Here is a 12,139-nt window from a genome sequence, read left to right on the forward strand (position 1 = left end):
GGAGAGGGTAAAAACATCAGGAGCATGCATAGCCTCCAAAAGCAGCCGAGGAGTAGCACGTGAACTATAGTTTTGTCAAGTTCTTTTGTCGTACTTTCTGTACTTTTCTTTTTTTATTTTGCGCCTGTGAGAAGCCCCAGGGGGTTCCCGGCGAGGAGGCGAGGGTCGCGATGGACGTGCTGTCCTCGGAGCACCAGCAGGCTTGCGCGCCCCTCCTGCAGGGGCTGTGGGAGCGCGTGCGTGCGGGGCAGGAGGTGATCCTGCTCTGGCCGCTCCTGCCCGCGTCGTGCGCCTTCCTCGCGCACGTCCTCTTCTGCGCCCCTTTCCTGGCGCTGGACGCGCTGGCCGGCGTGTTCCAGCGCGTGCGCTCCTGGAGGATCGCCGCGGGCTCGGGCCCGCCGCCGCCGGCCCGCCGGTGGCTCGGCTGCTTTTGCGCTGTGCTGTGCAGGTACCTGACCGTCGTCCTGCCCGCCAGCGCGCTGTTCCAGATCGTGCGCAGCCCCGCGCTGCCGGCGCAGGCCCCGTCCTGCCTGCAGCTCTTCGTGGAAGTCTGCGCGTGTTTGCTGCTGTTCGACACGCTCTTCTACGTGTGGCACTTCTCCATGCACAGGTGATCACTTGTATGTTATGTAAGTGCGGCCTACAACGTGGCCCACCTCTTAGGATTGTACTTCAGTTTCATTCTCCCGTCGACCCCTTTTTAAGAGTCTGAATGGGGAATAAACTGCACTCCAGCAATTCCTTAATCCTGAGGAAATTGTACTTTCCTTGAGTATTTCGATTTTCTCCTGCATATATTTACATACTCCATCTAAATCTCCAGCTCATGAAGATGAACTGACTTGTGTTAACTGTGTTGACCAATAACAAATCTGATCCACCTTGCTTGATTGGCACAGTTTCGATTGATCGCATTAAATAGGATTGCAATGGCAAACAACAAGCAATGTTTGTATTAAGTTATATAGCTCCTAATAAATGACTCAAGAGCCAATCCTTAAAATAGATGAGATTTTTTTAACTTACATCAATCAGGTGACGAAATAACTTGAGGGAAATTATTCATATTTATAGTCCGACTGCTCGAGATTAATTATACTTATTAAGTCACAATTCCGGTTTTTACCATGCACTCTTACTGCATTTCAATAATGTTCCTGGAATTGCACAGGATTGATAGAAAACACAAAAAGAATCTATAAAAATAAAATATCCTGACTTTAAGTCCCCACCAATGACTGTATATGAAGATGAAGGACATGTCTACAGTTCTTCCCACTTTACAAAAGTGAAACCAAAGTATACCAGATTTTTGATATACATTTTGGCAATCTGATTAGAGTAATTATTTGTGCCAAGTTCGATTGTTATCCAGTAACTCTGTTAATAACCTGGAAACATTTTAGTCAAATGCAAAGATACAATAAAGCTTGTTATATAGCTTGATGAGAAAATGGCCTCATCTTGCGCTGGTGATGTTATTTGGAACAAAGGGTCAGGGATGGAGGAGGGAAGCCCCTGCTGAGACCACCTCTTCAGCGTCTCACCCTGTTTTTATAGCATCAAATAACAAAATTGGAATCAAACTTGATCATACATCAGGGTGATAGGAACTACCTAAAATGACAGAAAGTATCTTTGGTAAAAATGTATGTACTCTTTAGTGTGGCCCATGTGCCATCGCCCATTTGCTAACATGGAGGGGCGTGATAAGGGTTAAGATTTAATTGCACTTTAAAGGTTGTCTTTTGTTTGTTGTACTGCTGGTAGGAGTACTAGCAGAAATAGCAGAACCAACTTTTTGTTTTGCATGACAGTATAATACAGCTGTTTGTGTGTGCCTTATCAGGGTTCCCTGGCTCTACCGCAACATCCACCAGCACCACCACCGGCACCGTGTGCCCTTTGCTCTGGCAGCCCAGGATGCCAGCTCGACTGAGTTGCTGTCTCTGCTGCTGCTGGCCCTGAGCAGCACCTGGGTGGTGGGCTGCCACCCTCTGAGCGAGGTCCTCTTTCACCTCCTCAACAGCTGGATGGCAGTGGAAGACCACTGTGGCTACAATCTGCCCTGGGCTCTGCACAGACTGCTGCCCTGTCTGGGAGGAGCCCCCTTCCACCAAGCCCACCATGGCCTACACCGTGGCAACTACGCCCCCTACTTTACCCACTGGGATCACCTCTTTGGCACATACCACGAATGAGTGCTGTATGCACATCGAGAGTGATGGCAAATGCAGCAATTTGGGAAAATGCAAATTTGAAATTTACAGTGACTGTTAACATGACTTTAAGGATGTATTCTGCACATCTGGCTTTCCTGATAAGAGGCACACCTCATAATACAGCAGGATATGTACAATCAAAGACAAGACATTTTTAGACTTGTGACCACAAATCGCAGGACTGTCATAAAACTTACCTCATCGGAAAATGAAGATACTGCATCGTTCCCTCAGAACTACTACGTACAGATTGTTGATTTCACCAATTTTTGTGGACCAATCTCATGGTCCCAAGCAATACTGGGTAGTACAGTGTGATGGTATTTGGAAGATTCTATGGCTTGTTCCATAGCAATTCAATGCAGCTGGAGATGAAATGAGCGCAGGATTAGCAACAAATGATCCCTTATGATGTGTGCTTGGATGTGATTGAATTTTTTTTTTTTGGGGGGGGGGGGGGGGGGGGGGGGGGGCGTATAAGGCATCTAGCAAGTGAAAGTTTGTCATTGCTGTTCATGTGTCGTTAAAGGAAAAAGTAGGAAAAGGAAGATTAGGACTTTTTTGAGTTCTTGATAAGAGTTAGATGAGAAGACCAATAAAACTCCTCATGTCTGGAGAGAAAATTGGAAGTTAAAACCAGACAGTTAGCTTAGCTCAGCAAGATGACTGGAAACAGGTGGGAAACAGCTAGCTTTGTTCATTGGACATTACTACGAAGCTTATGCGACTATGGCCATGAAATAGTCGAGCATATAACAAACTGTAAAACCATGAATTTTTACACAGATCAGACAAAGATATGACTTTTTAATCAGTTAGCTTTATGTCCTGTCAGAGATCAGATCAGATCTGTGTTACCCTTACATAGCGTCAAACTATAGCTGCTTCCCCCTGTTTTCAGTCATTATGCTAAGCTAAGCTTACTAGCTGCTGACTTTAGCTTCATACATAGAGTGGAATCAATCTTCTCACCTAACACATGGCAAGTAAGCAAATTTCCCAAAAAGCTGAACTACTTCTAAACTACTATATAAATCTTTCATTTGTTATGAGAATAATTTTGTGCTGCAAATGCATTGTCATGGTTACAAAACTTACAAATGTGCATTTGTAAGTTTTCGGGGGGCAGAGTTCAATAGAGTTCTCTATTGAACTCTGCCCCCCGAACTCTGAACTCTGTCTCCCTTCCGAACTCTGCCCCCCGCTGACCCCCCTGCCCCTGCATATCTCCTCACACCCATCATCCCCCCACCACTCCTCCTGGTCACACACACACACATCTCTCATCCACCTGTATTATTGTCCACTGCAACTAAATCTGTATAGTATGTTCATATCACCTCAATAAGTTATCGACCTGTACATTTGTCCATATTCTGTATATTCTGTATATTATCTGTTACCTAGCATAGCATGTTCACTGCACCTTAATCTGTATATTATAGTCTGTAGAATACACTTATACTTATATTTATAGTATTTATTTATATTTATAGCATCCCATTAATCCTATCTGTAAATTCTGTAATTACTTTTAGCACAGACTCTTGCACTATCTGCTTATTGCACTTCTGGTGAGATGCCAAACCTCATTTCGTTACTCTATACTTGTATATGTGTAATGACAATAAAGTTGAATCTCATCTCATATATGTATATAGCCTAACTTAATTTTTTAAGTGTAAGATCTAAATATTTCAGTGGGAAATGTAAGAAATCTGCATTTTAAATGAATGTCTTTGTTCTTCTTTTCAATTTTCTTGATGGGCATGTTTTTTTACAGATTATTTTTGTTTTGTTACAATCTTCTAAGGGTTTTTGTGGATTAAACATTCTAAACAAAAGGCACTTTTGCAGGAGGCAGATGTGTGTCTTGTTCATCTCGGGTTTAGACTTTGAGTTGTGCTGCTATATTTAGTGATTTTGTGTGTCTATGTTTTTTCCCACTGGTACTTGGTTGAGTAATCACAACCATGTGTTCAGAACTGAGAAATCTTTCACTATCTGCAACCGTCTTTTTTTTAAAACACTACGCTGCCATCCACGCAATAAATCCCACCCCCCTGCAGAGTTCAGCTCGGATCCTGATGTGCAGATACTTCTTCTGTGGTACTCGTGCTCTCATCACATGAAAGCATGAATAAGAGCTTGAGATTGCTCAAGCCTGCGTCACTTCATCACAGTGAGGCGACGTGTGAATGACTTACAGTGGGAAGCACAATGCAAGATCTGATGGGAGATAACAAGTTTATTCACGTAAAACAATGATTTTATGAGACTTATTAGACATCAGCCCATTCAATAACAAACAATATATTGTGTCAGGGTCTGTGATGAGTTTGAAGTCATTACCTTTGAGGAATGACAATCTGTTTGAGATTAGTTATTTATTGGCCTGCATGAGCATGTGAACTACACTGTAAATCTGTTTTTCATTATTGGCTCTTACAATGGGCTTTTTTGAAGTTTCGCAACACCAGAATCAAATGTGAATTGTGAAAAGGTGCAAGCTGTGCCTGGGAAATCAAGCAAAGAGCAAGAGATGAGTACTGGGTGGCAGTAAAGCCGAGAGATGGAACGATAAACATGTGACCCAAAACGGAAACAATCAGGCCTTATTACAGACTCGACGTCAGAGTCAGGGCAAGTCATGCAGCTTTGGATGACACACCAAAACACACGTTCACAGCAAGAATAAACGTCTGCGTCCTGCAGAAGACGTCATGATGTCAGTCGGTGTGGCGTCACAGGATTTTGAAGCACTTTGAACACATCGGGAACTGGACAGTATGTTTAATAACTGCAATGAATCACGTAGGCTAAATCCTTCACTAACTGCAGCATAGGAACCAGCGGCGAGATTACATTTCTTTGACAGATGGTTCCATGTCAAAACAAGAGAGAGAAGAAGCACAGAGCACTCTGCAGCATTCCTTATCATCAGAGTAAATACTAAAGACTTCCCATTTCGCCATATTTCCTGAATGTTTGCCATTCAGTGACAAAGGCCAGTTTCATATTTCTTCCGACATTCTGTAAATATTCAATTAGTGAGCTTTACATAGCTGAGACGGCCTGCTGTCCCAGTAACTGGCTGAGGTTCCTTGCCCTCCGGTCTGGTCCATTTTTAGACGACCTCTGCTCTCATCTTACATGGGAGGTCAGTTAGGGCCCAACTTGTTTGCTTTCTGAAAAAGTCTCAATGCACTTGTCATTACTGGGCTGTTGCCAAAGACTGTTTTTCTTGAGCAAGCTTTATGCCACATAATAAGATTACAGAACTTCAGCTTCAGATATGACTAACATTGTTTGGCTGCTTATCTATGGGAAATGGTATGATACCCAAAGCTAAAATAACCACTTTATCAAAACAAGAGACCAGAAGTTAACAGAAACATCACAATAAAATTGGTTTTATCATTCACTGGCATTTCTAAAAACTGTTACTGTTGCAAAAGTGGCTTAAAATTGAGGCTCCAGCTACAGGGGACAGTTGGTTTAGCAAAAAGACTGGAAACTGGGGAAACAGCTCTTTTCCTTTTTAGTATCTTTTATTCAATATACAGACACAAGAGTAGTGTTAGTCTGAACATCTAACACTTTGCAAGAAATCAAATGGGCAAATGTGTCAAACTGAATCCAGTTTTTACTTCCAATTAAAGACCATGATTTCTCCTAGGTCAGTACTTGGGCATTTAGTAGCATTATACTGACCTGCTTGCCACAATCCAATCTTTGCGTGACTCACTGCATTTTTTTTTAACTTTTTTGATTTTCATCTTCGACCCAACAGAGCACAGGCATCTCACCCTTAATACAACATTAGTATGACACACATCCCTAACAGCAAATAAGCAATCGAGTTTCACACATTTCACGGCACAAATCTGATCTGTATCCTTTACTTACATTATCAGAACAACATAATGCTTGTGCGTTCTGGTTTAGCGTTCGTAGAAAACTGAGTGAGAAAAGAAAGAGATACAAGTCCAGATCTTTGTCTTTTGTTGACATTTTCTATTCACAAACAGGTTTTCCATCACAGCAGTCTGCATCTGCTCGCTGTCAGTGTGAGCAGCAGGCCATCCATTTTGTTCATTAGTAGACCCTCCACTCAGTTTCCCATGGTTCGTTGTTTGTGTGTCATGTATGAACCATGACCTGGGAGCTGATACTGTCAGACTGAATGATCTGAATGTGAGCTGTGCATTATATCACTGGCCTGGCAGATTCCTCCTAAAAATGGGAAGGAAAGGTAACAGACCGAGATGCTTTGATTGATAACAGTGATGTGGAAAGTAGATCATACACAATTAGCTGTGAAAAACTGTCAGCTTGGTACTTTAGCTCTAAATATTTATGTTCATCTTGGTATGAGATAATGGTGCCTTGAATAACGTAAAGATTTGTTGTTAAATCATTACGCAACTTTTCATTTGGGATTTATTAAGTATTTGTTTTTTATTGTTTTAGAAATTGAAACAATTTCTCTTCCCAACAAAAATAATTTTCTGCTGCAAATGCATTGTCATGGTTACAAAACTTGCTCTACTCTAAGTAACTTACAAATGTACATTTATATATATATAGCCTATATATATTATTGTAAAAAAAATAATAATAAATTAGAACAATAAATAGTCTTTTATTTGACACAAGCAGCAGAGGTATCAAAAGGCTTATAACAAAAGAAAATAATATTTTTTTCTTCAGGGGATCCATAACAGGAATGTAAGAAGGTGCCCCCGTTTCCATTCTCAATTTTAGCTTACAGGTGATAACGTTCCAAAAAAAGACATTTTTAAAGTAAAAGTGATGGATGACTCAATTCAGCAGTTGGAGATATGTTGGGGGCACATGGTGATGGGTCAGTGAGTTGAGCCAGTAAAGATTGTTTTTTGCCTAGGAATGTGGTCAACCTCTGCCCCCAGTCCCAGCACCTCAAAAGATGCCCAGAATGGCGTCCAGTTCTCTAAGCCTGAGTGGTGGCTCACATGTTTCTCAACCCCCAACACCTTGCTATCGCTTTAGCTTGAGGGAGTGGAAAAGAGGCATGTGATGTGGGAAACGGGATTGGGAAAGATAACCCTGCCACCAGGACCCCTGCACAGCACCTACGTATCAGGAGGCTGCAGGAGACAGGAGGTGGGCCTACAGAGTTCATGTCTTGTCAGGTTGCCTCTGGGAGGTCATTTCACTGCACCAGGACACATGAAGTGCTGATTAGTGTTTGCATCGAGTGGGGAGGCCAGAGATAAGTGGAAAGGAAGACAGATGTCAGGGGGAAGTAGAGGGAGGGGGACGGCTAGCCCAGTAGTTCCCACCAGGCTGCACACACTGTAGGATGCACTTGCTGTGGTCATTGGGAAATCTTGTTCCTTTTTTATTCTTGTTGATTTCAAAACTGGCAACATGTTGACTGTAGATCTGGGGAACGTTGTTTCTCCACTGTCTAAATGATGGCAACTGATTGATGTCTTTGGCCATGTAAGAGGAAGCACTTGTTTCTGTTTTGTCGTTTGAAACATATTTGTCCACACTCATTCATTTGGACGCCCTTTGGTTTCGTGAACAGGGAATGTGCACTTCCAGTCTCACTGAGTAACCCTTACAGAGATTCCAACAGTTGTCCCCTTGTTAAAGACATTCATGGCTTATTTCCTTTTCCAGCTTATTGTTTGTTCAGTGTCTTTCCTCTGACCGTAAGACTTTACAACAAGTTAGACTCTTTCAAAGCATGGACTATCTGCAGCCACACTCAGCCACTACCATGCCTTCAAACTTGTACTTGTAGGTGACCACGCCTGTTTCATCCAGGTACAGTAGGGAGATGGGATCCAGCTTGGTGGGCACACAGCAAGCTCGTGCCGCCTTCTGAGGACTGTTAATGTTGACCAATGTCTGGACAATGGCATGCTTGGTGGGTGTGACATGCTTTGTCAGTGGGAAAGAGCAAAGGCCAGCGCACTCAAAGGCATCGTAACCAGTTGGTGCCAGGATCCAACTGTCCCATCCGATATCTTTGAACTCTACATATAGAGATTGTTTCTTGCAGTGGTTGCCTTTGGCATTGCGACGAATGCGAGATGCAGTGTCGTAGATCAGATTGGAGCGCATCTGTATGAGGTCCTCTTCATCCGGCTCAGCCTCTTCCTCACCCTCCTCCCTGTCCCTTCCCAGCTCACTCCAAAGGCCCGTTCCAAAGTCATTCGGCAGAACCATGTTTGAGGTTTCGTGGTCAATCATCTCATTTAGCTCACGTTTGTCATCACGATGATCACTGCTTTGGTCATCAGAGAAAACAATCAGCAGGGGTTTGTGTTTTTCCTCAGGACTTGTGTCAATCTTCATGTCTCCTTCAGGTGGATTCCTGCCGTTGTTGTCATCAGTCAGACCTTGAACATCATCATTAGCCATACTGGTAATGTGCACTTCCAACCCATGCGTGGTGCCATGGTCAGATTTGCGCCAGCGTTGAACAGCAGCAGTGAGGTCAAAGGCCTCCCAGCCATTATCAGTGCCGTAGACCTGGCGTGAAGCCAACTCCACTCGCTCTATCCGCTCTCCTCCCCCTCTGAATGCATCTCCTCTCAAAAAGTACTCATCAGTTGTGTTGTCATCCAGGTCATGTGATTCCAGTTCATAGATCGTGACCTTGCGGTCAACACCAGCGTAGAGGTGGCGGTCAGTCTGGACAAGGGTGTAGAGACGAAGTTCAACTGAGGTGATGCGTTCATGATGGGGGACTGAGACGTTGAAGAGGAGAGGGTGACGCCTCACCCCTCCAACATCCACATTACTGGGAGATGAATCTGCAAAACAGACATTTTTGGTCAAATTTAATCTTCTGTACATTTTGTTGTTTTAATGATGTCTTCAGCAACTAATTCTAAAACTCTCCAAAGTGAACTGTTTCAGGATTTTGTTCTCATTTTCATCCTTAATTTGAGAACAATTAACTACAAATCTTAACTCAATTGTTCTTTTCTATTCCATTCTTTTCTATTATTCTACTGTTCTATTTAGCAAAAATACACAATGCTGATTTGATCATTACCTTGTTCAGAGATGTAAGAAGGAACAGGTTTGTGGTTAAGGCCACAAACTAACTAATTAACTTGCTTAATAACTAACTAACTAACAAACAAAGTTTGCCTACTTAAAAAGCGTGTAAACTGTACATTAAAGGACACCTTGCTCTCAATTCCAATATTTAAATGACTTGGTCTTGCGGAACAGAGTATGCAATATGTATGAGGAAAATACAAATAACATTCAAATAAAAACCCGATCAAACAAGACATGACAGCAAACAAGAGATAAATTGTAAATTTCCTTTTAAAATCTTTTTACAATTAACAGGGGCATCATCATAGGTATCTATACTGCAGCTATACCTTCATTTTTGAAGCTGCGGATGATGTTGGCGGAGGGCATGGTAGTGTGGTCATTAGCAAAGCGGTTGTAGAGCTCCATCATGTACTCAGGCGGCTCTTCTCGTGTGCTTCCAGGGGGCAGCGGAGGACCCATGCCCGACAGGTTGAAAGTTTGCAGAAACTGTTCCCTCAGGCTCTCCAACAGGCTCTGCATGTCCACGCTGCTGTCCTGCTCCAGCAGTGACGGATCCACCACCCCTCCATGCCCGTCTCCCAGCCCCGGAGCAGGGCGATGTCTCTGATGGGTGCTGGAGATGGGACTGCTCTCACCACGGAGAGGCTCCCGAAGTAGCAAGATGGAAAACAGCACGAGCCACGTCTTGGAACTGCAGTTGGTTCCCGGTTGAGAGACCCAAAAACTCGCCATGGGAAAAACAATCTGCAAGCTTCCTATTTTATACCTTCTGTGGTTGTCTATTGACGAGCTAATGAAACAATAAGAAAAAAATGATTGTGATCCCTTGACTTCTTAAATCCGAAGGTTGGATAAAATATCGTTCATTTGATCAGTAGCATAAGAAAGTTCGGGTTTCCCAGTCAGTAGTGTTGTTGACCCTTAAGCCTCTCTGCAGGAGTGTGTATTCCTGCTGCTCTATCCAGATCTCACAGCATTTATCCTCATGCACACCTTTTGATGTCCTTTGCGTTGGGGCGGCAGTTCCGGTGACAGGGTGGCCGAGGCTCGTCTTTACCCGCCCGACTCATCTCTCTGTTGTGTCCTGTCCTCTGTCAGTCTCTCTCTGTGCTTGGCTCTCTTCTTCCCAGCACTTTCTTTCTGTCCCTTATCTATGATATGGTGGGCTCTGTGCTTGTGGTCTCTTGATGGTGTGTGTCTGTGTGTGTGTGTGTGTGTGTGTGTGTGTGTGTGTGTGTGTGTGCCTTCAACTCTGTGTGATGCACATGAGCGTGTGTTATCTCACTACTTCCTTAATGAGGATTTTGTAAACACTGTCCTGTAGCCTCTTCCTTGTGGAAGTGCTATTTTGTTTGGGTGGGTGCTCCAGGGTTGATATTCTTCATTTGTTTATTTCCTTTGTAAATGGTGGAGTTCTGCGAGCTGCTGTCTGGGCTACATTGACCATTTCTTCTTTGACAAAATACAACAAGTGTGTGTTGATATTGTTGAATGTAACAGGATATATCTAATAGGCAACAAATGTCCAAATGAAATTGAAATGCAATGAGGTGTGAGGCCTTAATGATCGAGAATGAGAGATACTGAGCCTCGAGAACATTTCAAGTGGCTCGTGAGGGCAACAGAGTAGCACAACCGAATCACTTGTGTTCACTCAACAAAAGCGACAAGGTTATGCTCGCTGAAATGTTCTGTGTGTACTTCCTCTTCTGGCAAGTGGACGGAGTCTGAAATGGGTTATCTGTGCAAAAGAGGCCCCCTAAAAATGCTAGAGCAAGTTCGATGAGGCGCAGTCATAAGATTTGATGAGGGGTAGACAGAATTTAATTAGGAGCGACAGCAGCAAGTGAAATGTGATCCTGCAGACACCAGGAGACTCGTTGAGAAAGACTTCCCTCATCCAGCAAGTCGTTATTGCATGTATGGATATACTGTCTGTTATTTAGTAGACTCTGCTACCAACATGGTGTCAGGAGGCCTCGCAGATGCTTTCTTATGAGAACATCAATGACTCATTGACATTTGCTCCTGGACAGATTTGAATAACTGTCCCATTCGCCATCCGAAACCCTCATCCGACTACGCAACTGTCCTTCATTCCTGAGCTTCTTTGTGTGACCTGCAGATACACTCCTGATTGTGGCGCTCCACAGAGATGGGAAGGAATGAACTTTTTCCTGCCTCTGCCACTCATCTGCCAGGCTGACAGTTGACAGACATGCTTTTATCTGTCGCTCAGTTAAACTGCTGCCACAACAGACTATCACATCTTCCTGATGGCCATAGGAAGGCTTGAGAGTGGCAATGTTCTTTTGCAAATGGGGTTGCTATTTTGGGACAGAACCAACCAAAAGAGGTATGAAGTTATTATCATGGGTTTCCAACAGACTAGGAACACTGCTATCATTTGAGGTCATTTCTGGCTGCCCAAAATATGTACCCTCCGTTTTTTCCTCTGATTTGGTCACTAACAATGAATATATATATATAATATTTTGTCATGCTAGTGTAAGAGTTATTATTTTCCACTCTTCCCTATAGGTGAGAGCTTCTTCCTTGTTACTCAGGTACATTTAATGTCCGTCTCAAACTGCAGGACATCTAAACACTGCACATTATTTAACAGGCGATGTGGTTCCTGATCTAAATAAATATAACACCATATCCATATATGAATATAGCTAATTACTTGAACTATGTCAAAAACCTGAGAAATACAAAAATGAATCTGGCAAAAATGAATCTCATCTTGCCCTAGCAGTACGGCTCTGGCGGCGTTGTTCAGTCAGTTGGGCAACACTGAACGTACCAACCACTAACTATCAGCTGACTCACGTCAACATTGT

General features: G+C 43.2%; 2 protein-coding genes across 2 annotated transcripts; one reads left to right on the plus strand and one right to left on the minus strand.

Annotated features, from left to right (window-relative positions):
- Positions 1 to 16: 16 nt before the first annotated feature.
- On the plus strand, positions 17 to 2,683 carry ch25hl3 (cholesterol 25-hydroxylase like 3). The gene is made up of 2 exons (XM_035641079.2): positions 17 to 610; positions 1,850 to 2,683. Exons 1-2 carry the CDS (start codon positions 171 to 173, stop codon positions 2,199 to 2,201), a joined length of 792 nt encoding a protein of 263 aa, XP_035496972.2. The 5' UTR covers positions 17 to 170; the 3' UTR covers positions 2,202 to 2,683.
- Positions 2,684 to 5,846: 3,163 nt separating this feature from the next.
- bmp10 (bone morphogenetic protein 10) lies at positions 5,847 to 10,427 on the minus strand. Its single transcript, XM_035639132.2, has 2 exons — positions 9,620 to 10,427; positions 5,847 to 9,034 (listed from the first exon to the last, which is right to left on the minus strand). The coding sequence occupies exons 1-2, from the start codon at positions 10,023 to 10,025 to the stop codon at positions 7,965 to 7,967; spliced, it is 1,476 nt and encodes a 491-aa protein (XP_035495025.2). The 5' UTR covers positions 10,026 to 10,427; the 3' UTR covers positions 5,847 to 7,964.
- Between the last annotated feature and the right edge of the window lie 1,712 nt (positions 10,428 to 12,139).

The sequence above is a fragment of the Scophthalmus maximus genome, chromosome 3 (assembly GCF_022379125.1).
Source record: "Scophthalmus maximus strain ysfricsl-2021 chromosome 3, ASM2237912v1, whole genome shotgun sequence".
Taxonomy (NCBI): domain Eukaryota; kingdom Metazoa; phylum Chordata; class Actinopteri; order Pleuronectiformes; family Scophthalmidae; genus Scophthalmus; species Scophthalmus maximus.

What these genes read in the sequence shown, in the direction of transcription:
- ch25hl3 (XM_035641079.2), top strand. Translation starts at nt 171, where the DNA reads ATGGACGTGCTGTCCTCGGAGCACCAGCAGGCTTGCGCGCCCCTCCTG. An exon ending in TGGCACTTCTCCATGCACAG is followed by an intron (nt 611 to 1,849) that starts GTGATCACTTGT and finishes GTGCCTTATCAG; the next exon opens with GGTTCCCTGGCTCTACCGCA.
- bmp10 (XM_035639132.2), bottom strand. Translation starts at nt 10,025, where the DNA reads ATGGCGAGTTTTTGGGTCTCTCAACCGGGAACCAACTGCAGTTCCAAG. An exon ending in CCGCAGCTTCAAAAATGAAG is followed by an intron (nt 9,035 to 9,619) that starts GTATAGCTGCAG and finishes TCTGTTTTGCAG; the next exon opens with ATTCATCTCCCAGTAATGTG.